Source organism: Balearica regulorum, chromosome 3 (assembly GCF_011004875.1).
Source record: "Balearica regulorum gibbericeps isolate bBalReg1 chromosome 3, bBalReg1.pri, whole genome shotgun sequence".
Classification (NCBI taxonomy): domain Eukaryota; kingdom Metazoa; phylum Chordata; class Aves; order Gruiformes; family Gruidae; genus Balearica; species Balearica regulorum.
The window spans coordinates 86,361,348-86,387,472 of record NC_046186.1 but is presented as its reverse complement, the minus strand read 5'-3'; the positions used below and the strand labels follow the sequence as shown (position 1 = coordinate 86,387,472).

At 39.5% G+C, this 26,125-nt stretch overlaps 1 protein-coding gene across 2 annotated transcripts in view; it reads left to right on the top strand.

The window, feature by feature from the left end:
• The first annotated feature begins 7,943 nt into the window (after positions 1-7,943).
• Positions 7,944-26,125, top strand: part of PLD5 (phospholipase D family member 5) — a 155,550-nt gene continuing 137,368 nt past the window's right edge. The window contains exon 1 of one of the 2 annotated variants that reach the window (XM_075748793.1): positions 7,944-8,361. Coding sequence is in view for 1 of the 2 variants with exons in the window: in XM_075748792.1 (XP_075604907.1) it covers positions 14,091-14,093 (3 nt within the window). In the remaining variant the exon portion in view is untranslated. Of the gene's footprint in view, positions 8,362-14,008; positions 14,094-26,125 lie in introns of those variants that run through there. The other variant, XM_075748792.1, reaches the window with a different exon arrangement.

Below are 26,125 nucleotides of genomic sequence, written 5' to 3'. Positions count from 1 at the left end.
TAGACACACATGGGTTCAATGGATGGACCACTCGGTAGATAAGGAATTGGCTGGATGGCCGCACTCAAAGAGTTGTGGTCAACAGCTCAATGTCCAAGTGGAGAACGGTGATGAGTGGCATTCCTCAGGGGTCGGTACTGGGACCGGCACTGTTCAACATCTTTGTCGGCGACATGGACAGTGGGATCGAGTGCACCCTCAGCAAGTTTGCCGATGACACCAAGCTGTGTGGTGGGGTTGACATGCTGGAGGGAAGGAATGCCATCCAGAGGGACCTTGACAGACTGGAGACGTGGGCCCGTGTGAACCGCATGAAGTTCAACAAAGCAAGTGCAAGGTCCTGCACGTGGGTCGGCACAATCCCAAGCATGACTATAGGCTGGGTGAGGAATGGATTGAAAGCAGCCCCGAGGAGAAGGACTTGGGGGTATTGATTGATGAGAAGCTCAACATGAGCTGGCAGTGTGCACTTGCAGCCCAGAAAGCCAACCGTGTCCTGGGCTGCATCAAAAGAGGCCTGACCAGCAGGTTGAGGGAGGTGATCCTGCCCCTCTACTCCGCTCTGGTGAGACCCCACCTGGAGTACTGCATCCAGCTCTGGGGGCCCCAGTACAGGAGAGACATTGAGCTGTTGGAGTGAGTCCAGAGGAGGGCCACGAAGCTGATCGGAGGGCTGGAGCACCTCTCCTATGAGGACAGGCTGAGAGAGTTGGGATTGTTCAGCCTGGAGAAAAGGTGGCTCTGGGGAGATCTAATTGCAGCTCACCAGTACCTGAAGGGGCTCCGCAGGAAAGATGGTGAGGGACGGGACTGTTTATCAGGGAGTGTAGTGACAGGACAAGGGATAATGGGTTTAAGCTGAAGGAGGGTCGATTTAGATTAGATGTTAGAAAGAAATTCTTTACTGTGAGAGTGGTGAGGCACTGGAACAGGTTGCACGGAGAAGTTGTGGATGCCCCATCCCTGGCAGTGTTCAAGGCCAGGTTGGATGGGGCTTTGGGCAACGTGGTCTAGTGGAGGGTGTCCCTGCCCACGGCAGGGGGGTTGGAACTAGATGATCTTTGAGGTCCCTTCCAACCTAAACCATTCTATGATTCTATGATTTTCTTCTCAAATCGGGACTGAATTAGCTGGAGGTTCTCCAGTGTTCAGAGGGCTCAATAAAGCTTTGAAAATTGCCTACTGAAAAGTGATCAGAAGAGATTTCCAAGGGGAGTATATCCAAGTATAACTTCCTTTTCTGAGAGACTGTTTTTCATGAAGGAATGAACTTCGGTTTGAGACTAAAAGCAAACCCAACCTGTAGGTTGGTGGTTTTTTTTAACTACAGAGAAGGGAAAATTAGAGGTCATTTTAGACAATATTGCAGATACTGTGGAGTGTGGCCCTGGGAAGAGAGATGAGAAGATGTGCTTCTCATAGTTGCAATCTGTTATTTGGAAAAGCGTTAGGTTTCTGAGAGCCAGGATAATGCAGCCCTAAATAAAGATAGAGACGGAATATAAAAGGTGTCAACAGCTACCTCCAAATATTAAGACATCAGAATACAATCAGAATGTAATTTATTTAGTTGTAAATACTAAATAAAGCAAACTAAATCAAAGATTTAGATCTGTGGAAAGAAATTTGCAACTCAGTCTAGGCTGTTAAATGTTTTTTAATAGTTCTTGTAAACTATGCCAACTATGTGGATGTGCTGTGGCTTTGTCTCCAGTTAGTAGTCATTTTATTTATAGCAGTTTAAAAGACTGCTATTGTCTTAAGGAAGTTTATATATTCAGGATGCTTTATTATGTTGACTACAGAAATGTTATGTGTAATCCTTGTAAATAATGGAAATATTTAAATTTCCCTCTCCCCCATAAAAAAGAATTCTCAAAGTATAAAGTGTTTTGCATAATGTACGAAGGATTTTAATTGATTTAACAATTAAATCTGAGTATTGGATCTTTCAGATTGTTCTTTCAAGAAGAGATAGATGTGTGCCTGAGGACAGTGATGCAATTTGGGACAAGCTTCTCTGTGCTGTAAAGCAACCAGCTGCAGCAGGGAGGTGGCTCCAACCATGTTCTCACGAGTCAGATGTCTGACTTGTTAGATTCTTGGAACTCCTTGTGTGAGTTGTTGGGGTGTGTTCCTACTGAAGCTTATCCAGATGAGGCTGGAAAGAAGATTACGGTACTCAGCAAATATAACATGGAGAGCACTGCTGGTTACTACTCTTGCTGTTTAGTACGCTCTTATGTTTAGTAGTCATAATTTTTGCAAAGTGTGGGATTATATATATTCCTCAGCCCTTAATTTTTCAAAAGTGATTTTTTTTTTTTTTTTTTATGACAGGTCAAGCTGAGGTCCCTCTTCAATCTCCTTGAGGTCATATTTTTCAGTTGTGTAAACAAGTGGAACACAGTGACAAGTGAAACACAGCTGAAACTACTGAGGCCATATGTAGGCCGTATGTATCCTGCAGCAGGAAAGAATTTGGCCAGGAAGGATACCCAGACCTTAATTACCTCTTGGAACTAACTCGATGCCTTAAAATCACTAGGTGATTAAACCATTAATGAACTTAATGAACTGTGCCTTCAGTTCAGCTTGACCAGTAATATGTTCATTAAGTTATTCATTACCCAACATTAAATTTCTGAACAGTAGCTTTCAGCTACACTACAAAAATGTGGGTATTAATCTAAATTACTCTAAATGCATATTATTCCTTTCTTCCTCTGCCAGTGTAGTATAATGACTGTACACATCAGGCACACAGTATATTCTTGTTCTGTCTCATGCTTCAGCATACAGTGTTTTTAAATTTACGACTCAATCACCATTTCAAAGTCCTGTCGCTTCCTGCTGGCCTGAAAAACACAACTTTACAAGCAGATGATCATCTTTCATCTGGAAGATGTGTTCAGAGAAGTCAAGCTGCTTTGCTTTTGGTTTTGGGTTTTTTGCTACCTTGTTGATCAGCTCTTTCTCACTCTCGTTTCCTAATTATAGCTATTGATGTCAGGCAACAATTAAGAAACATTTCATTTAAAAAGCAAGCAATGTGTTGGCTACAAAGAGCAAAGCTGAGAATATTCATGTATTAAGTTTTATCTGTTGTTAATCATTTACTTCTCCATAGTGTCTTTTGAATTAACATCAACTCTGTGATGGCTTCAGGCCATCACTCTCTCATGTTAAGACCTTGCAAGTACACGAGGCTGTCCGTATTACCCAGGTTGCTCCCTTTTTCCTGTCTCCTGGCATGACAGTCAACTTTGTAGCAAAATAGTTGTACTATATCCAACTGGGATGTAGTTCATTTTCTTCATAGTACTGTACAGAACTATGCTTTGGGTGCAGGGCTAAAACAGTGTTGATAATGCACTAGTGTTCTGGGTATTGCTGAACAGTGCTTGCACAGCACAAAGGCCTCCTTTGTTTCTCACTTGACTTTTGATCAACAAGTTTCCTTGCTTCGTTCTTCCTATTCTCTCCCATGTGCTACTGAGGGGGGTGAGTGAGCAGCTGTATGAATATTTGTTTTCTGACCAGGGTCATCCTACCACAGTAGTTTATGTAAGTATAAATCATTTTCAGACCTGTGGTGAGAAGCAGCATTGCTCTCCAGGCACGTGTTTTGTGTGCCTGCTAGGTCAAAATTAGCTGTGTAACAGCAGATTGTCAATCTGATTTGTATGTATATTTGCTTTGAAGCTTTTGGCCATTGGACTGGCAGTTCTGTCCATCAGTCTCCAGACTGAGATAATCTATTTTTTTTTTCTCAGCAACTTTTTTTTTTTGTGTTATTTTATTCTAAAACCATCGATTTGTAGAGTTTATTGTGAGACTCTTGACTTCACTTTTTCATAGGTAGGAGCCTCATACCACTCAGGACAAGAAATAGTCTAACTTGCGATCCTTTGTTAAATGGACTTTTTTTAAGTTTGGTAAAATAAGCGAAACACTTTTTCTGTTGATTTCACTGTATTTGCCCACAATTAGTTTAGGGTAAACCCTCAACTGCACTGTCCCTCTGTCTTTTAAGGAAACAACCCATCCTTTAAATGAGTTTTCTCCTTTTCCCAACATGAATAGGATTTCGGTTAAAGAATTTAGTTCAGAAGCTTGCGCAGTTTTTTGAGAAGCCTTTCAAAGGCCTTGTCACTAAAGTAAACTCTTGCATATTCTTATTTCTTGTATGCTTAACTCCAAGTGGGCCAGATGATCATCTGCTGGTATCATCAGTTTTTTTAAATGTTCTGTCATTTCCAGAGATGGTTTCTGTTCAGCCATCTGACCACTTGCTGCGTCTTTTCACAATATGCTATCAGGTCTTGCAGTCCATTGTTTTGATAAATGTTCTGGTAATCCTCCAACCACTTTTTCAGAAAGTAATTTTCTAGGAGCATCAAGAAAGCCTTTGGAGTATAGGAGTGTTTGTCCCTGCTATCTTTACTTTTTTGAGTGTTCTTGTTAATCTCTATTCTATTACTGGTAGAATTTGAGTGTTTCCTTAGGGGTTTTGTTGGATTTTTGGGGCAGTTCTTTTTGTGTCATTCCCACTTTCCTGACTTTTTACAGTGTTTATAGAATACCTGCATGATAATATATGGCTACTTGATAACATGTGTTTACCGTTGCTCTTTTGTTTTCACTTTGAAGGGATGGAGACTGGATGTGATATGTAGGGCTTATTTGATAACTCCCTGTCACAAATGGAGTCACGCACTTCACTTGTGAGAGAAGCAACAATATACTTTATTCATATAAAACAGTGAATTAAAGAAGTTCAATGGTAAATGTGACAGTGGTTTAACAAGATTTGATGGCAAGGTACATTTCATTATTTACTGTATAGAGAACAGGATCAGACCAAACTGTCAGGGACACCCTCCCATTGAGTCATGAGGTTCAGAAAGAACCCTTGCTTTCTAAACTCCTGCTCAGAGAGGAGTCTAGGTGCAGCTGGATCCAATACTAATCCCAGACTTGATCAACAGTTTATGTCTAAAAGATTATATATGCACAATCAATCCTTTATATCTCTTAGTTAAGGCTTCAAAGTTTAGCATGCTATTAGTCACTTACTGAGTATCTCTTGCAGCAAGGACTCTCTCAATCTCAAGGAATAACCCTGAGAGGTGTCCCTACTCAAGGAGAGATCCTGGTGTGCAGCCCACTGCTGTGCAGGAGAACTCAAAGGGCTCTTGGGCTGCTCAGTATTTGTTGGGGGTAAGATGATTGACTCATAGTCATGTTTGCATACTGACTGCATACTAGTTTCCTCCAAATGGGACATTGACCAGCACTGTGGTTAGGTGGGCACATTGCTCAAATTAGCCTTTGGCTATTGTGTCGTTATCTGTCTCCAAATCCACTTTGAGCCATAGGCACCCATCATGACCAAGCGCATCCATTACCATTGCCACTGGTGATTATTGCTTGAGCAGGGTTATGGGAAATAAAGGTCAGGTTGGCAGCGCAGGGAGGGAGCACACTGTCACACTCCTTAGTGCACCTCAGATGACTGCTCTTTTGGATTCATTCCTGAGCCAAATCCCACAGCACTTTATTTCCGTATTCTTCTAAGTCTATTGCTGTCTCCGCGTTGTATCTACATAGTTCATCTTTCTCACAGAGCTTATAGTGGGGAGCATGGGTAGCTCATGGCTTGCGAGTCCAGGTACGTATTGACGTTAAGGTATTCCTTGCTGCTGCTGTTCCCTTTTCATGGTAAAGGAAATCCTGATCTCACATATGTCTTTCAGCACTGTGCAGGTCCATTTCTTGCTCAGGCTGTGCTGGAGATGCATATTGTATACACCTACACTTCTCAAGTTTTCACGAATTTGTGGCAGTCATTTGCCTGCTTCATTTCTTGCTCGTGGCTCTTTTCATTTGGAGGTGGGTTTATTCAGTGCTGCCTGTTTCACAGTGTGTACCTGAACAAATGCTGGTGATGTTCAGCTACTTTTCAGCTCTTCCTTGGGATCAGTCCTTTCCCTGAGAACCAGTTGGTGAGGCTTGTGTTGATTTTTAAAGTAGGTTGTATCTGTCGTTGAGCTAGTTACACTGGAATAGTTTGGCACTCTCCTGGCCCTGTTGCTTGGGATTGTGCCACCATGTCTGTTAGGTACTGGATCACCCAGGAATATGAGCCTGGGCCATCCAATGCTGTTCTGAGCATTTTCTTGTCCATGTGACTTTGCAATAGTACTCTGCTGTGCCTCAGTATTTCATCAGGAGTTTTCCAGAGCCACCGCTCTACAGCATGTATCTCTGTATCAGGCACCAGCTTTCCAAGGACAGCTTTGAAGGGGCATCATGATCAAGGAAGTCCAAAAGATGTAGCTTACCCTTATCTATTGTAGCCCTGAGGTCACACCAAGATCTCCTTGGGTGCTGCTCCATTTCCCTGCTTCTGTCTCGACCTGTTCTCAACTTAATGGTAGCAGCTTTGATCTTTCTGCCATTTCTTTCCTCTTCTACCCGAGTTTGAGACTGGTGTTAGGCAGAGTACTGCAGCAGAATTAAATGTCTTTTATAATCTAGGAAAATTATATTAAGTGTAATTTCACATGGAAACAAAACTGAATCACATTAACACAGCTAATGTTGTTATGTAGGAGGCCAAATACTAATGTATGTATAATGATTAGCTGTTTTTAAAATCAGCTATTTTTCAGTATATACATTATGTAGGTTTTTTGTATAAAAACCTTTTTTTATTAAGTACTCAATAGCATATACTGTGATCATTCTTGCTTAGCTTAATTAAGTTAATTCAAGTGGTTGTTATAAGATAATGATACACTTCTACGGTTTATATTTATTCGTTCCTGGAGAATGGGGCCCGAGCAATGCTGTACTTCCCCCTCGTGGCGAAAGGGAGAGGAAGAGCAAGCGCCTGGCAGGCGTCGCCTTGAAAGCAACACGAAAATGAGATGCGCTGATTTACGTTAACTCGTGTTTTCTTCCCATTTTGAATAGGGGCAAGTATTTCTCTAGGAATGGAAGTTACTGGGGGAAATACTGTTCTGTTAACCATATTTCTCAGTGACAGAAGCAGTTTGCTGATGAGGTATTATACTGATAGCAATTTCAGTATTTAAAGGCTGTGTCCCATCGTCACTAGCATATATGAAAAGAGGCAATCTTTTTTCTTTTGGTTAAAAAATTAGGATCATATTCTTAATATCTGGCTTTTTTAGAAACATCTTTTGAGTTACTTTGTAATAGAAGGATGCTTGCCATGGGTATCCTGTAAATGTTGAAAATGGCGATCTGCGATAAGTGCTCAAAACACAGTGGACTAAACACTAAACTTCTTTAAATGGGTCTCCATAAACATCCGCTTCTTGCTTTAGAACAATATTACAGTTGTGTGCTAATTTCAGTGGTCAAGTCAAGAAATTTTGTGCTGCTTTAAGTTGTTTGACTGTGGGATGTGTAGAAACAGTGTCATTGTCTCTGTTATTGATGACAGGAAGTAGAAGTTGCCCACCCTCTCAGTGCAGCTCTGCACTGTGCTCCTGTTTTGCCTCTCTCCCTTGCATCTCCCCAGGGTGCTGAAGAGGCTCTTATAGCCCACCTGGCTGCTACAGGTGGAGAAGGAGCAGTGGGAGGCATAGACTCTCTGTGGCAATCTAGGACCCTGTGGAGAGAGATGGCCTAGTAACTGTGTTTTCCTTCATGAGGTCGTGCAGGCAGGCATACTGGGTGTATAGCAAGAGAGAGGCGGGTTCAGCTCCAGTTTCAAGCTGTTACCTGGCTGTGCTGTTTGGGCAACACAGAGACCTAGGACTGTGTATAGCTAGAGCTGGGGTGATCCAGTGTGACCCCCTCGGTACAGTGGTTGGCAGAAACAGAGAATCTAGTTATTGTTTCACAGCCCTTGGAGATTGTTTCCTTGGACACTGAATCAGTGTACCACAGCAAAACAAAAAGAATTGTTTCCAGGCAGCTGGACTCTGGGAGGCAGCACTCATATGTTTTTTCAGCTGTATCTGATAGATAAGAAGGCTTTATTATTTTTTTTAATTTTTTTTTTTAATGTGATGGCATTTCTTTTGCATCTGTTCTTACCTTTAACTCATGCTTTCAGCTCTTCACAAAATAATGGAAAAAAAATTTCTTTGAAACTTGTAATCAATGTTTGGTCTTGAATGGCAGTGAAAACCCATCATCCTCTATATTGATACTGCCCATTTAAATAGCAGGCACCTGCTGTAGACAGGGTCACGCTCCAGTTATGATCTATGAGCTGGCACATCAGTTTAGGGCTGGGTAATGCATGCAGTCTTTACAAGGGCGCTAAACATTCAGGACTGTGTTTTAACCTTTGGTTACAGCTGAGTAGAGTCTTAATTGGTAAGTAGCCTCTTCTATTCACAACATCTGAATGTGTTTCCACTGATTTGAAATTACACTCCTTCTGGTCTGAGGTCTCTACAAGGAGAATTTTCCATAAAAGTTTTCTTTCCTGCAAGGCCAGTAGAACTTCTTAATCCTCTATTTTTGCTTCAGAACATCATTTGAAGTATTTGAGGCTGTGCTTTTATATTAGTCCTCTCAGAGAACAGGATTTTAGCACTGGAAAGTCTCATTGGCACTAACGTATGAATTGTGTAAGTGATGGGGTTTCAGGATGTAGTTTATATGTGAGATTTTGGTACAGCTTCTTGGAAAGTGAAATACCGCTGTCTGTGTGGAAGAGTAACAGACTAAGTGGTGATGTCTTTCATTTTGCTGCTGTTGGTTGTTGTTGTTTGTGCTAGCTATTGATTCGTAGATCCAGCGAGCCTTGAAGAGGGACCGGATAGATACCAAGATACTTTGCTGTTCTGAACCTCTCTCTTTTTTTTTTTTTTTTGTTTTGTTTTCCTTCCCCTCATCCCCATCTCTTCTCATTCTTCCCCTCTTTCTTCTTTCTTTCTCTTTCCAACAACTTTTTTCCTGCAAATTCTGTTGCTTTCCCATGTCATCGATGAAACTGATGAGCAGTGAAAACCTAATACTGACATTTATAGTGTCATTTCACTTTGGAGTTCCTGTGGTAGTTAGATTTTTGAAAGAACGGAGAATTTTTGTGTTTCTTTGCATGTGTTCATTTGACTTTTTTTATCATGTACAAGTATGACACTTTACCCATTGACACTCAGAGTGCACTTTGGACATATTTCTTCATAGCCATGCTGGATAGGGACTGACATTTTTGGGAAAAACCAGCTTGATTCTGAAAAAACAGTTGGAACCATGATAGCCAAAATATACAGCAAGCTAACAAGATGCTAGAGAGCTTATCTTGAAATAATGGGCCTGTTGAAAAGACCCAAGCAAATGGAGGAGGTGCTATCTGAGGTGCAGTCTTGACATTTGTTGTATGAAAATAATGCCACAGTAAAATAAAATAGGAATACAGTTCTTGCTCCCACAGAGTAGCAGGTCTTGTGGCACTGGTCATCTGCCAGGCTTCCATACAGAAAGGTAGAAAACACAGACATATTTGCTGCCATGTCCATTCTCTGTCTTGCATAGCCATCTCCCTACTATCACTGCACTTTTTAGGAGCATTTCTGTTTGATCAGAGCAATAAAATTCAGAATTCTTTTGTTCAAGTTCATTTCACCAGGACAGGATAAACTCCGTACTGGAAGTATTTGGGCTTGGATTTTAAGCTACATGGGTGCCTTAAGATCTTGAAAAATCTTACTGTGGTCTGCTCTGGTTTACTGCTTTCCCATTCCTGATGAAATTCCACCTGGAGTACTGCATCCAGCTCTGGGGGCCCCAGTACAGGAGAGACATTGAGCTGTTGGAGCAAGTCCAGAGGAGGGCCACGAAACTGATCGGAGGGCTGGAGCACCTCTCCTGTGAGGACAGGCTGACAGAGTTGGGGTCGTTCAGCCTGGAGAAGAGAAGGCTCTGGGGAGATCTAATTGCGGCTTACCAGTACCTGAAGGGGGCCTACAGTAAAGATGGTGAGGGACTGTTTATGTGGGAGTGTAGTGAGAGGACAAGGGGTAATGGGTTTAAGCTGAAGGAGGGTCGATTTAAATTAGATATTAGAAAGAAATTCTTTACTGTGAGAGTGGTGAGGCACTGGAACAGGTTGCCCAGAGAGGCTGTGGATGCCCCATCCCTGGCAGTGTTCAAGGCCAGGTTGGATGGGGCTTTGGGCAACGTGGTCTAGTGGAGGGTGTCCCTGCCCGCGGCAGGGGGGTTGGAACTAGACGATGTTTAAGGTCCATTCCAACCAAAACCATTCTATGATTCTATGAAATGGAATATCCTTAAAATAAGAAAGTGCATGTTAATATTCTGTATAGGTCCTGACTATCATGATGAACTTAGACCTTTTCTGAGAGCAGATATTTTGGAGAAGGAATGGGGAAAAGTATGTTTGTTGTGAAATATCAAATTATTTAAAAATTCAGTCTTATCTTGATAAACTGCCTATTTTGTGTAGGTGTCTGAGGTTTTGTATCTCTTTTGGTTTACTGACTTTTAGAATTCCTGCAGATGTATGTAACCTAGTTTATCTTCATTCTGCAAAATCCAATAATATTGTATGCTTTTGTCTTATTGGAACTGTGATTTATTTTTAACTATTTATAGCAAGCTGTTCATAGATATTTTCAATATTTATCACAACCTATGGGGAGAGATGGTGCATAATAATGCTAGGGACAATTTAGACAGACGTATAGAGTGCCCCAAGAAAGCCATAACTGCATGTTCTTTAGGCTTTGTGACACCTCGAGCAAATCCAAAATTACTCAAAAATTCTGCATTTGAATTTATTAGGACTTTTCATTAAATGAAAAATTGAAATACTTTGGTTTTCCATCCTGTCTTCAGACAGCAATCAAATGCTAAAATAAAAGAAATTCTACCAGGACAAAAGTTCAGTTCTTTGATCAGTTGCTTTATGTTTGGTACCTCTTAATACAACTGTTTCATTGTTGCAAATTGAGGGGTCTAATGTGAAGGTTTATGTGCTGCAAAGAACATGCATGTGTGAAATAGAGTAGATGGTTTCTTCTTATAAAGAGGAGAAATTCTAGACCCATCCAGAAAATTCAAGCTACTTTTGCTTGTGGATCCTTTAAGAATTGGAGGGGGGGTGGGGGGGCAAAAAAACCCCAGGATTTCATCTTCAAGGCTTATGTAGATGTAAAAGTTGAAATTCACATTTAAACTATTGCAGTTATAGCAGCACACAACTTTTTCCCTTGGTGGACACTCCTTTGTCTCTGTGTGTGTGTGTGTTGGAAGGAGTTTAAAGTAAATGAAAAAGGTGGCCTTCTTTTGAAGCAAGAATGTTAATGCTACAATCAGTCAGTTAACTTGAATGATTGATTATTTTTTCTGCTCTATTTCTGTATTAATAGCGCTTGTTCCGTGTAGAAACGTCCTTTAGTTGAATTTAGGAGATGATATTTGCACTTGAATTTGGGAGGTCTGTGTCTTAAATATGAGAAGACTCTGAAATTTATATGCATTCAATTAATTCTTAACTGTTCAGTAAAACATGGAAGCATTCTGGTTTCCTTGGCTGAAAGGCAGAGTTGAAAATTGTTTGCATGTATGCATAGGGCCATATCACCCTGTTCCATACCACACTTTGTGTAGAAATGCACAGGGTCAACACCTGGCTGCACGTTGTCTTAGCATCTGATCGCTACCCCAACAGGTGTCTTTTTCTGAATATAAGGGTTTCAGAAATTTCAAGGATTGCAGGAAAGGTTTGCACAGACTAGCAAGATGGCTGAAAACAGTCTGATGGAAATGTTTTTATTTAGAAAAAGAGCAAGCCCTCTGTAGCCTGATTCATTGCAATTGAGTTGTTGGGAACAGGATTGTCTGTTGGGTCTCAGCGATATTACAAGTGAAGCCTCTCTGATGGGAATCCCATTAGCAGTCTGACTAACATGACTGAATGAGTTGTTTACTGCCACTGCCGAAGTTCTGGTGTGGCCACTTCCCAGTGCACCTCCTGCTCCCTCCATGCTGTTGAAACTGCTGAAAAGGCAAAGTCTCTGTAGACGGCTTTCTGGTCAAACAGTGAAACCAGTGCTCTATAATGATTTTCTTTATCTTGTAAGCTACCTTGTATCTTGTTGTCCATTTTCTTCCTGAAATTTTGTCTCTTGGTTTTGTACAATCTGTTTTGTTTAATTTTTTCCTCCTACCTTCTTAATCACTCTTTCAATACCTCTTTCCACTCCATCTTGCTTTGTTTCTTAGGGGTTGATCAAAGTCCCTTTCTTTTATTTACATCAGATAATATCATCTGTAAATAGAAATCAAATTTGTCTTTGTCACAATGGCTTGCAAGTGAATTTTGTTATTCCAGACCTTTCTTCTTCAGACAATACTGAAGAGAGCTTCTTGTGGCTATTCAGCTAGATATCAACAGCTCAACATGGCTAAACATGACTCCTGTAGAGTCTCCTACTGCTGCTTTCTCGTCATTCTGGAAAACAACCTAATCTTGCCATGATGTCCATAACGTGTCTTTATTACTTCGTTCTTTCTCTAAGTCCAAAACCAACACAGTGTTATTGATAACTAAATCTTATTTCTATATGTAATTTCTTAAAATAAGGTCATTGCTGTTTCAACAATCAAAACTTCCATCCAGCTCTTCTTCACCTTTGAAACAAGCTTGCCAATTAGTCCAGCATCCTTTCACTTGCTTTCTTCAGGTCAGTCCTGCACTCTCATACCCATTCAGACAGATTCGGTGACAATCGTTATTGTATCCTGTTGTGAAGAGAAGGCGGCAATAAGCATATCTTCTGAATTTTTTTTTCTTTCCTTGCACAGAGTATGGTCTTAACTTTTCTAGATGTTTATAAACTCCCAGTCATTGCAGAAGCATCACTCCATCCTCTTTCATCCATTCATTAAAATTTCAGGCTCAGTCTTGTGCTCTCAGTAAAATAATACACTTTCTCCTTGAGAGCATCTCTAAGGTAGTCTCCATAGTCTCTTGATGACCCTTTCTTTAAAATTCCTTTATTGCCATGCCCAAAAAGCTTGGAAATGGTCAGGTTGCTGGGATATTACTCTAAGTACCTATCAAACTAACCAGTATTGTCTGATTTGGTTCCTTCTGCCTCCTTCTTTATCGCCTCTCACTGTGTTCTTCGATGGAAAGGTCCGTGGAGTCAGGACTGTCTTTGTGGGTTTGGGTTTTTTTGTTTTGTTTGTTTGGTTTCTGTCTTTCTTTGTATCACCCCCAGCACAGCAGCATCCCGGATTGTGACTTGAGAAATTAAAACAGTTATAATATTACCTAAGTAATTAATCATAGTTACAAGTTACAGCATTGCAGAGAGATTTTCTGTGGTGTAAATTCCTAAGAGGAGTAGGGGTAGAAGCGTGTAGTAGTGGTACCAGTTGATCATTTCATCCCTTTGGAACTTACCACCTTGTCTTCACTAGGAAAAAAGTGTGTTTAAAAAAAAAAAGCCAACAAAGAGCAACCACATTGCAAATAAAAGATGCTCTTTGCTAATCTGAAGGGGCATTTGGCTGTCTCACAAAAGCACTGTGTGTTTTGGCAAAGTTAGGAGCTTTGGCTCATGAAGATCCATGTTTGGAATAACAGGGTGTGTTGCAAGTCAAAATTCAGGTATCTTGGCAGAGATGTATGCGTAATCTGGCATGATGCCTTTCTGCACTGTGCCTAGCTGTAGCAAGTGCTAAAGTCCCTTGTGAACAATATATGAATCTCATTTTGGAAGGGGGAAAAAAAAAAAAAAAAGGAGGAGGAGGGAAGAGGGAGCCAGGATTTATTTTAACATTTAGTGGATATAAAAAAAACAAGTATCAAGAAGCAAAACATTTCGAGAAGCATTCGCTGTGAAAATTCTGCAACTTCTTGTTGCAAATCTCTTTATCGCTTGGATTGGCTGATTTCCAGAGCATCAAGGCTAGGAATTGAGGGACTGAAATATAATCAGTGGTGATACATTTTAACCACATAAAACATTCTCTGCTTCCAAAGCCTCCGGTGTCTCTAGTAAGCAGTGCAACAGCAACAGCTCCTTGCTGCTGGACTCCAGACACAGGAAAAATATTGGATCAGAATGGTAAGAAGCTCTTTACTTTTCACCAGACCTAGATTATTACTTTGAAAAGAATGTTTCAAAGATGATGATGAAATTAGTAGGGATTAGTATTTAAACCAAGAAAACAGTGTGTATGATATATGGTGGCATTATCAGTGTTTTGCTAGAAGAGATCAGCAAAGCAAGTTGGTGACAAATATCTTTGGCACTGAACATCTTGTGCAGCTTATATAAAATCTTTTAAAATTGGGAAACACTGCTGACTAGAATTTGATAAAAAATGTAAGCCTGTCTACTTGTTTTATTGCAGAAGGACAGCTGCATGAGCTTTTAAAATAATTTTGCATTAATAACCACGGACACAGACTTTATACATACAAATATAAATAAACCAAAGCTGATTTCTTATGCAGGTTGTATGTTTATATGTTTTCTTTTATTGGGTTTTTGTTGGGGTTTTGGCATTTTGTTTTTTTAGGAAGAAGCAGAGATGCTCAGTACATACCTTAGACTTTTAGGAAGCTATGAAGTTTTTATTTTTCTGGGTTTTCAGTCCGTGAAGACCTGTTAGTCACATTGTGTTTCTCTAGTGTAATTGTTTGGTGGGAAAAATAACCAAGAAAAACTTTTTAGGATAGTGATTTTATTCTTCATAACAATTTAAATATTCTGATCTAAATATTAAAACAATAGAAGTAAAATACAAAACACAAAAATATAAAATCTGAAATTATTGTAAATTGATACCAATGCTATTAGTAGTATAAACTATGCCTGAAGATACAATAAAAATATTCTTATTAGCCGTTTTCTGTGTATTTAAGAATTGCAGGGGGGATGTAAATCTTGGGAGCGTTTGCTCCCAAGACTCATTGTCAAGACTGGTTTTTTTTTTTTAATTGAAATATACATCAAGCCCAATCTCCTGTATGAGAACTCAGCCATTCATTTTAAGTGCATACTAAGTCCAAGAATACATTGATTATGAAATTACAGTACATCAGGGTGAAAGGGAAACAAATTACTAAATAAGTCTGAAGAGTACTAAAATATGCTTACTTGACAGCCCAGCTGATGTGTGGGAAATTATTCTCTTTGTGATTCAAATGGAAGAGGAGATTTTAAAAGAGCAGCTATGAGAGTTTGAAAAGTGTACAGCAGATGTGCAACTATGATTTGATATTTTTTATTTTTTCTTGTGTATTTGCTGTTGCTCAGCAGTATGAAAATTAGAATGCAAGAACTGAAACTATCATTGAATGCTTTCTGATCTTTTCCTTTTCTAAGTGGTTTCACTTGCCACCGAGTGGCAAAAAATAAAACACTGAAGTACAGTAGATAGTAAATCATGTTATCTTGGCCTATATATTCATGGTTATGACTGTAAACACACTTTGATGTGTTAAAGACCTATGTTTCCTTCTCAACATACAGCATAAATTACAAAATCAATAATTGAATGGCAACCAGGCTGTAAGGTTCTTAGAAAGATGTTCAGTATGAATCTAAGCATGGTTTTGTTGTTGCTATTTGATGGGTTTTGTTGTTGTTATTACTACTATTTTCTTGGGAAAAAAAAAAAAGTCCAATGTTCAGTATCCATTAAACACTAGTCTGGTGCTGAAGAGACTTCAATATATTGTTTCTTGTCAGAAAACAATGTGCTCATGGTATTATCCAGTATCTAAATTTTGGTACAGGAAAACATTGGAGATAGGAGATCTGGATTCTTTTCCCTATTTTAAACACATAACTTGACTAATAACAAATTATATATATATTCTTCCAGGTGTGTGATTCCTTAGTTCCTATATAAGTCAAATACAGATATGCTTCAGTACCAGTAAATTAAGGAATGCCTTTCCTTTGAGAAACATAATGTTCATGTAATGCCACATACTTGCTCTTGATAAAGTTTAAGCCAAAGTAAACCGGCATAGTGTCCTGCTTGACATGGATTAGTTAGGTAAGTAGCACAGGCAGTTCAGAAGGGATATATTTCTTTCCATTTGGATTGCCTGGGCAAGAGTCTTTAATTATTCAAAGTATTTTTTTCTAATATGTCTTAAGAACAAAAGTAAAATTACAAGCAATGCACCAGCCTTACCTGAAAATTTGACAAGTTGTAAACATGACTATTGCAGTGCTAAGTTCTAATAAAGTATGATCTAGGTTTAGTGCAAGAGATGCTGGGTACAGCAAAGTTTGTTTTAATTGTCTTTCTGGTACAAAATTTTAAAAAAGCCTACTCAACAATTGGATGCATGATTCATCCAAATGAATTTAGATTAAATACTAATCCCAGTGAGTAAATAGAGTCTGATAATCTGCCTGAAAATGTAATCCTGTATTTAAAGAGGTATACTATATATATACGTATGCTGTGTAGTTTATATGTAATGTAAAGTATGTTTAGGGAAAGGAAAAATACCTTTGTATGTGCTATGAAGTTGATTTGAGACTTAATAATATTCTCAGGTTTTACTGTTTTAGTTTTCTGCTTTGTTCTCCTGCCAATTTTTTGACAAAAAATAGTTTGTTCATTGAGAAGTAGTCATGCTGGCTCTCATAATACTACTGCTGAAAAAGTATCGAAGGATTTTGTCCGAAGATATCTCATGCAGTACAGCTTTGGTGAAATCACAGGGTTTGTCTGTGTGTGTTAGTACTAACTTACATGCCTCAACTAACTTTTGGCGTAGTTTGGTTTGGGTGATGTGTCATAGATGTGTGACTGGCTGTTTACGACACCAGCGAGTCTGTGCACCATTCTAGAGTGAAATACACTCTTGTGTGCTCCTTCGATATTGGTTGTGAAGGACAAAGATAACCACTTTGACCTTTAATTGAAATGTAATGCTAGGGTATCTCCAGATATACATTAGAATTTATTCATAATGAAATAAGCTTGAGTTTTGAAGTCTCAGCATCCATGTTTATGGAGCCTGAATACATTCAGTGAACAAAATATGACAGCAAGCAAGGTTTATGCAAGGATTCCTAAACTGGAATATTTTCTGTGGTGGTGGATTATTTTTTTAAGTTATTTTCCTTTGGATTCATTATCAGTATACTATGTAGATCAGGTTTTGCTCACTGAAATGCATCTTTTAAACTGTGCCATTACACTGACAGTACAACTTCAAATGAGTTGCTTTCAGGAAGTTATAAATTATTTGCTGTGGTTTACATAATGTATTAGCATGTCTGCCGCATCTGCGTTCAAGAGCGGGTTTTCTTTCTTCATCCATGTGATATACAAAGAAACTATGAGAAATGGATGCTTTTAGCATTATTCTGTCCTTCTGGCTTTTATCCTGTCATGCCATCAAAAATGAAGGTTGGGGAAAATGAAGGCAGGGGAGAAAAGGTCAGTCTGCTCTCTAGGTGAAATAATCGATGGGGGGCAGCTTCCTGAGAAATAGTGCAAAAGTGAGAAGGTGGCTGCGTAATATATATATTTCTGCATCTGGTTAATGTTCGTATTGCAGCATTTGCAGTGTTTTGAAATATCAGGACAAAATTCTCCTGCCCATATATCTTATGACTCTGACAGCAATGCGATGTTTTGCTGCACATTATTGTTCTTCTACGTCATGACCATATTGAGAATACTGAAAACAATTAAGGTTGAGACTCTACTGTGGACCTTTTACATAAAGTTTGGAGAGGACAGAAGGGTACTGACAACTTTATACCCACTTGACAGTGTGCAGATGTAAGAAGAGCCAGTTATGGATTTGTGCCCTGAAAGATGTGTTTCCAGTGCTTGTATAAGGGCTGTGCTCTAGTCAGAACTGAGGATGCATAATATGCAGTGGTGGGAGACATGATGCACAGTTTGGCTGGATTTCCAGGCTTGCTCCGCTGGATGGTGGTGATGGGAAGCTACCATACCTAAAGGGATTCTCTAGGTCTTGCATTTGAATTTTCAATCTACTGTAAATCTGCTGTTAAAAACATTTTATTTAAATATGTTTTCCAATGTTGCTGTGTCACCTGGGGATACAGCTGCACAGTCAGCCCTATTTTATCATCTAATATTGAAGTGGACAACTCAGAGGTGAGTGCTTCCTACTCCCCTGGAACTGTGCCAAAGCCTCCATTTCCCCTATGCTCACCAAGATATGCTTCAGGTATACGAGTAAAGCTTTTGGATTCATGAAGATTTTGGAATGAGACTCACAGCAGAAGCTTGGCAGCCTCTGGGGTAGATCCTTAGTCTGTTGAAGAGAGTAGATAAATCCTGTGTTGAAACCAACAGCCCTTCTGCCTCTGTTGCCATAGTAGGATGGCTTTCTTAGTAGTCATGGCTTTAACTCAATAGTGCTAACCTTTTGGGTCACAAAAGCAGCACTTGCAAAGAGTAATAATTCTTCCACTACAGCACAGGTAGAGAGAAAACAGATTTCCTTGCACGTGCAAAGCACGAGAAAATGAGTTCTATCTGAGGGGTGAATACAACACACTAGGAATGCTATAGGCAGAATATATGCCTATATAGCAGAATCTATGCCTATACAGCAGCCCTGAGGAGAAGGACTTGGGGGTGTTGATTGATGAAAAGCTCAACATGACCCAGCAGCGTGTGCTTGCAGCCCAAAAAGCCAACTGTATCCTGGGCTGCATCAAAAGAAGAGTGACCAGCAGGGTGAGGGAGGTGATTCTGCCTCTCTACTCCACTGTCGTGAGACCCCACCTGGAGTACTGCATCCAGCTCTGGGGTCCCCAGTGCAAGAAGGATGTGGAGCTGTTAGAGCGAGTCCAGAGGAGGGCTGCCAAGTTGATCCAAGGGCTGGAGCACCTCTCCTATGAGGACAAGCTGAGAGAGTTGGGGTTGTTCAGCCTGGAGAAAAGAAGGCTCTGAGGAGACCTTTATAGCAGCCTTCCAGTATCTGAAAGGGGGCCTATAGGAAAGCTGAAGAGGGACTGTTTACAAGGGCAGGTAGTGATAGATGGGGGATAATGGCTTTAGACTGAAAGAGGGTAGATTTAGATTAGATATTTGAAAGACATTTTTTTACTGTGAGGCACTGGAACAGGTTGCCCAGAGAAGTTGTGGATGCCCCGTCCCTGGAAGTGTTCAAGGCCAGGTTGGATGGGGCTTTGGGCAACCTGGTCTAGTGGAGGGTGTCCCTGCCTGTGACACGGGGGTTGGAACTAGATGATCTTTAAGGTCCCTTCCAACCCAAACCATTGTATAATAATGTATCTGCTAGCATCTGCTGTAGAAGTTGCCATGAAATGACACTTGTAGTTTTGCTGCTTCCTCTCTGTGCGCTTGTGCTGGTCGTGGATTATGATTCCTCTGTCCCTCGGTGTTGGTGTGGTCCTGTACCCAGCAAGTGATGGTGAGTTCCCTTATCTCCAGGAGCACCTCACATACCTTCTGTTTTGAGGTCATTCATGTATTCTACATCCAAAGCTAATTGCTGAGTTTAGGCTCCTAGGAAGTTGCAGAAGAGCTTGAAAGGTTGAGTCTTGAAAAAATCTTTTGTCTTAATGATCCTGGTAGATTTGGTAGTTTTGGAGTTGACAGGTAATTGCTGTATTGCTAGGTTCCAAGAAAGAAGGCAGTCATAATTTGGGCTTAAAAGTTTATTGGAAGGAGGAAAAAAAACCCCTAGGAAACTTATTATGGTTGTAGTTTTGGATGGATTGAGAACACGTACTCTAAGGTGACAGCAGTTCATTCCTCTGATACTGGCAATAACAGCATTTGTAGTGTGTGCCATTGCACAAACCCATGGTTTGTTCTATACTTTGAAGAAGTATGGAAGGGTTAATATTTATAACTTTTACCAAATGTGTGTTTAGGTATTGTATTTCATATAGGGAGCAGTACTGCAATCTAATAGGACACATGCATGTATAGTTAAGTGTTTCAAAAAAATAGACAAATTTGAGTGTACCAGGATAAACATGAATCTTTCTACTGTATCAATTTCAGAACTCCTTGAAGTCATGGCAAATGCAGACAGTCTATCTGAAGAAACTAGTATTGGTGCTGTGCATCATAAGAGAGAACATGCAGTTTAAGTGTTACAGAAGGAAGTTTATTATACAATACTTTTGAGTTTATATGACTTTGTGTTACATTGATGTCTGTAGATATTTTTAGTTTTTTAGCATATCACAAGTCTTCAAAATGCTATACCTCTTTCATAAATTTACTAATGAAATTGGCTTTGCTGTTGATTAGAGTCCCTTTTTAGTAAAAGAAATGTAAAAATATTTGTAAAAGAATCTGAAGTGTGAACAAAGGCTCAAAGACCTCTAATTTATGTTGATGTAGAATGACATTAATAGCCTTACAAGTCATTACAGCCTTATGGATTCTGTAGTGTAAGCTTATGGAAGTAGCGTGTTTTGCTGTGGATCATTTTACTGGTCCAAACCCAGTGAAATATTCACTCTGATCTGTCTCAGTAGGGTGGGGAAGCACATATATTATATGCTTCCAGTCAGTGATGGAGAGAGAGTAGGAGGATTTTTCATGAATAATATAATTAAATGCATGTATGTAAAAGATACCTGCGAGATACTGCTTGAGAAAGTACTTTGTAGAAATAGATAATTATAGGGAAAAAAATACTTCTCTGGAATGATAGTACGAGTTATTAATTTACCAGTGATGTAAAGGTTTTTTGACCAGTTTGTTTTCTATTTGTAACACAGTATTCTTTCTAATAACCTTTTGTCTTCAGAAAGGAATTTTACATCAAGGTGTTTTATTGGGCATATTACCCTGGAATTTTAATACAGAACTAATACAGGCCACTGCTGTAAAGGTTTGTTTCACAGCTTAAAACCTATTTGCTTTTGCAGAATTATGGGCCAAAGGCATAGGTTTTCTTGTCTATTTACTACAATTTAAATTGTGTACGATTGCCACTGTTGTGGATCATACCCATATTCCTTTTAAGGTGTCCATAAGAGGTGATGGTATTAATTCACCTGCTGCTGAATACTATCCAATTAGAAAGTAATTCAGAAGTGACTCAGACATCAGAAATGAAAACGGAGTCAGTTGCTTAGGTCTAAATCTTGCAAGTGCTTACCACTGGCTATGGTGTGTTGTGATGTTCCTAGGATTAATCACATCCTAAACAGTCAAAAAATATTCCAGTTCTCCCTCTTCCTCCCTACTACTCCTCCATTTTCTGTGGAAAGAAAAAGGCTTCAGTGGATTTTGTTTTAACTGTCTCCAAACAAAGCTGTAGGTGGTGTGTGTGATGACATTTGTTTGCAAGAATGGACAGTTTAGATGCACCTGGAAGCTCTTGGTCAAAAATACCTGTTGTGGGCTATGGTCTTACAGTTGCCCAAAGAAACCTTCAGAAGGAGGAGCTCGAGTCTCCCAAGGATGCTCTATGCATTGGCCCTCAGCTAGGAGCAGTGCGGGGAGGGCCAGGGCCAAGGGTGGTGCTCACCCCCTGCCTGTGCCCACCACTGGTAAATATTTTGCTTTGCCAAGAGGTTCCTGTGTAACGTTTTGTGTCCACGCCTGATTGAAGGAGTGCAGTGGAAAGTGTACAGTGAAAATAAATTGGCACAACAGTTTACTTTGGGGAGGGTTTTTTGAAGTTATCAACTTTCCTCAACTATTATTTAAAAAACAAAACCCAGTGCAACCCGTGTCATTGTAACTGAAAAATGGGAGTTAACCCATTGTTGTCTGTTTTAAAGACAGGCTCTTTCCAGTTTGCTTTACTGTAAAATTTTCTATTGAGTAAGAATTATGTTAGGATATTGCAACTGTCTGCACTATACTGAGGCGACATAGTAACTGGAGTTGAGTGATCTTGCCAGTTCTGCTTTATGATTTGGTATTAAGTGTTGCACAAAAAAACAGAGCAGAGATTTTGACCTAGACCGCATCTTAGCAATTGTGGGAAGGGTGGTACCTTCAGTTAGCGTTAAATTTCAAAGAGAAATCCTGACTAAAACTATGAATCTGAATTTCTTTCAGGTATAGGAGGTTTCATAACCTAAATCTATAGAACTGTCTGACTTTTTTAAAAGTCGGTGCTGTTGGTTTTAATGGTCAAAGTGAGACCCACAGCTGAATATGGCAAACTTGCAGTGTCTAGATATGGAGATCCTAATCTGAGCTTACATAGGTCTCTCATTTTCAGTAGTGGCATGTATATTTTCTGCTGAATCTCTGGTCTCAGACTATGCTGTGTAAATGTGTATGTATTTTTTTAAATCAAAAGCAGAATTTCTGAGTGGACAGTGTGTTCTAGGGAAATGGGTACAGAACATAGAAGACTGTGCTTAGTTTAAAATTTTTACTACTTTTAGGGCCTGATACTCACTAAGCTGCAGTGAGAAGCATATCGTTTATTGTGTTATAAACACTCTTCTATCTTAAATTCTAAAATAGTTGTTTCCTGGAGGAGGCTTGGAATATAAACTGATGTACCTGACAGTTAATTAAGATTCAGTGTTGTTTGTTCTTGCTTAAATTAGTGAAGAAAAGCTTCTAGGAAACACCATAGAGAATAACATTCTGAAGATTTCAAATTATTTTGAAAGATGAGAATTCCCATGACTCAATTCCTTAAAGAGTTGAAACATAATTCAGATGCTTCTTTACCACCTGTCACGTTCTTCTGCATTTTTAGAGCGAGTATTTTCTCTCATAAATAAATAAAAGGAGTGAACTGCAGAGAGAACCTCTTATTTCCTTTTTTACCCAGCAGGTTGTTCTCTGAATCCTAGTTAGTGAACTACATGCACATGCTACTTCTGTTACAGCGTTGTAACCCACCTGGACAAATGCATACCTAGTGGGAGTCCAATTGTTTCCTTAAGTTACACCAGGAACTGGCTGGTATTGTTGTACAAACCGGAGAAAAGCATGTGTAATTGTGTAATTGGTTTTGTTTGTAATATGAAATCACTGATTAGCCAGTGAATACCATTTGCTTTCCCATGCACACAGCCTCCCACACACGGAAAGATGCAAAAAAAATAGTATTAAAATAAGTTTTAACCTACGACAGTTAGGTCTCCAGATGTCTGATTCCTTGGTTTAGAAAATTGCACAAGAGCTTATCTATTCCTGAAACAAAAATTTAGGCAGTCCAAAACTTCTTTCATGATTGCCCATCTGCCAGGGTGTGCATTTCATTTTTCACGTGGTAAATAAGATTTCCAAGTAATTCTTTAAATTGTCGCTGCATAGCTCATTACATAGATCTCATGCTTGCTAATACTGACAAACAGAAGGCAAAAGGACTGACAAAGCATGCGGAGCACCCATACGAGGCTTGCAAGGCAGAAAGTCCATCAGGGAGAGCAGAATAGTTCAGTGGATTTATGCAGGCTGTTAACCACTTCACCTGTGTTATTTCCCTGTTTCCCCTTTCATGAAATGCAGATACATACTGAGAGGGATGGGAAAGGCAATTTTCCAAGCTTTCTTGTTAGATTTGTGCCATTAATTTCCCCTCTAAATCAGGCACTTGGATTTTAAGCTGTCCTTTCATGTTATGTACTCTAGTACAGTGCACTCGATTCATACCTGTGTTTAGGTAGGCAGACTTCTCTAGTCTTAATGCTTAAATTTAGATTCAGATTTTTGAAAGGTCACTTCTGCTTGAGTCTGACAGGTTGTGGGTGCTGACACATTGGCAAATCAAGCCCTCTCTATACTTCATACTGAAGTCGCAACTGGAAAAGAGAAATCATACCCACCTATGCTCCCAAAATTGGGCTGACTCTTGTATCCTTTACTAGAGGTGCAGTTAATCAAAGCAGCTGCAGCTCAGAACACCTGGAAGATGTGCAACTCTTAAATGGCTAAATGTAAATTTAAGAATCTAATTTTAAGCAGGCAGATTTGATCATTTTGCCTTTGGTTACCCAGGAAACCAGTTAATTACTATGCATTTGCTTCAGCACTCTGCATGCAGCTTTTAAAACATTTTATTATAATTTTTCTTTTATTTTGTCTTAAGCTAGTGTTTGTAGAAAGGGCTGGCTTGACAGCTCTGGCAAATGAAATAGTCTGCCTGCCCACGGAATATGTGCTCCCTAGACAGTGGCAGTCCAAACTTCCTCATGCTGCTTTGTCAGTGTGCTACAACTTTTCTTGGGGGGGAGCGGAGAGGGGAAGAGTTGGAGGAGGAGGTAGGGTCCTTGTACCATCAAGTCTTTGCCACCAAAACGTGTAAGCGTTGTCAGGAAAAATGACCTATATTTTCTTTCTAGCATAGAAAACAGTGCAGCTAAAAATTGGATGAACTCAAGCCCTGGAAACCTAGATCCAGTCTGCACACCATCATCAAGATCACAACTTTGGTCTTGCTGCTGTGTTGCAGTTGGCATTGGTGACAGACGATGTCATGAACTAAGCACAGTTTTCTTTGCTTAGTCCTAAGGCATAAGGATTTTTGGAGTTCTAGTGCTGAAGCCATCAGCAAAAAGTCCTCTGATGATATTTGCAAATTAGAGGTGGAAGTGGGAAATCTGGGAATTTACTTTAAAATGTTAAAATTGCAGCCTGTTGTGCTTCAGTTTCCAAATGCTGATCAGAGTATGCACAGTTTATTATTTCAGTTTGTCTTGGTAATGATTTTTGTTGAGATAGATGTATAATACGAATCCTGATAGCCACAAATCACCTAGCACTCCTAGAAAAATCATCCAGGAAGCAGTCAGTCTTTTCAGTAAAGAATTGTGTATTTGCTTTCCAAGTGGTTTACAGGCCTTCTGGTTCAGTTAGTAGCCTAAAAATCATGGAAAATCACTGACAGAATCATACTGCTGTTCTTTAATGATCGCTGTGAATTAATAAATGTTTCAACAAACATAACAAGTCAAGAAGAATGGAGCATATCTATGACATCTTTTAATTTCACAAATCTTTGCTCTATTATGGCTGAAAAATGAAATATAGAAGGAATGGTCAAGTCATCCAACTGCAAGCATATGACTTAAATAGCTACAATGCTTCATAATCTGTTATTCTGTGTAGCTTCAGTAGTTATGAGAGAGGTTATCCAGGAAGTTGTCAAACCCATCTCCCATCTCTATTCAAGCTGTTCTTCTAAAGCAGCTTAAATAATCCTGCTCAGGCTGCATATTGCTGCCCCTTCTTTTTCCTCCAGCTAGTGATATCACTTGTAATGAATCAGTTCTGGGATTTGCTTGCTTGAAAACTAACCAAGAATTTTGGACGTTTGGCGTAGAAGGCATTGTCTACTGCAGGGGAGAGTTTTGCAGACTTCAATTTGGCAAGGAAACTGTGCTTTGGCTCATAAAAGGAAAAGTATTGCTAAGCATAAATGAAAATGACAGTATGTTAAGAGTGAGAGCACAAAAGAAAACACTGGAATTTACTCTGGTCACGAAAGTTGCTCAGGGGACTCTTGTTCTTTGAATGCTGTTTTGAATTACGAAATCATTTTTCATAGCTTTCTCTATCATGTTATACTTTCAAGTTCATCACTTAAGTTCTGAGAAAGAGCTGTAAATTCTACTGGTTTTCCTCCTGCAGATTGTATAATACAAAGATTCTAACGTTATTGGTGCTCTACATCTATGAATCTTTTTGGCATCTAAATTCAAGATTCATTGCCGCTTTTAATGTTACTCTAACAAATTCATGGTGCATTAATGTAACTCTAATTGTGCTATCAGGATTGGTCTCGTACACGTTGCATCTTCTTTAAAAGAGAAGCAGTGAGAATGCATAGGAGAAAATGGAAAACATTTCATTTGTCATCTGAATATGTTCTTCCTACCCAAAGAATCAATATTTTAGAATGCAAGGAGCACTATGTTATGCTGTCTATTAGGGGTTCTTAAGTTTTAGAAACCAGTACTCCCGAAAAGAATTCCGTAGTGGATTTGCATTTGTAGGTGTAAGGAACGTGGGTCTGTTATGGAGATGTTAGAATATATTTATAAATTAGGAGTGAGATCCTGCTTCATATCACTGTAAAAATTTTCATTTTGAAACCTAGTGAACCTTATTTTACTGGTGTCAACTGATTTTTAATTTTTTTAATTTTAGTTTTTTTTTCCTGTTTGATTATCTT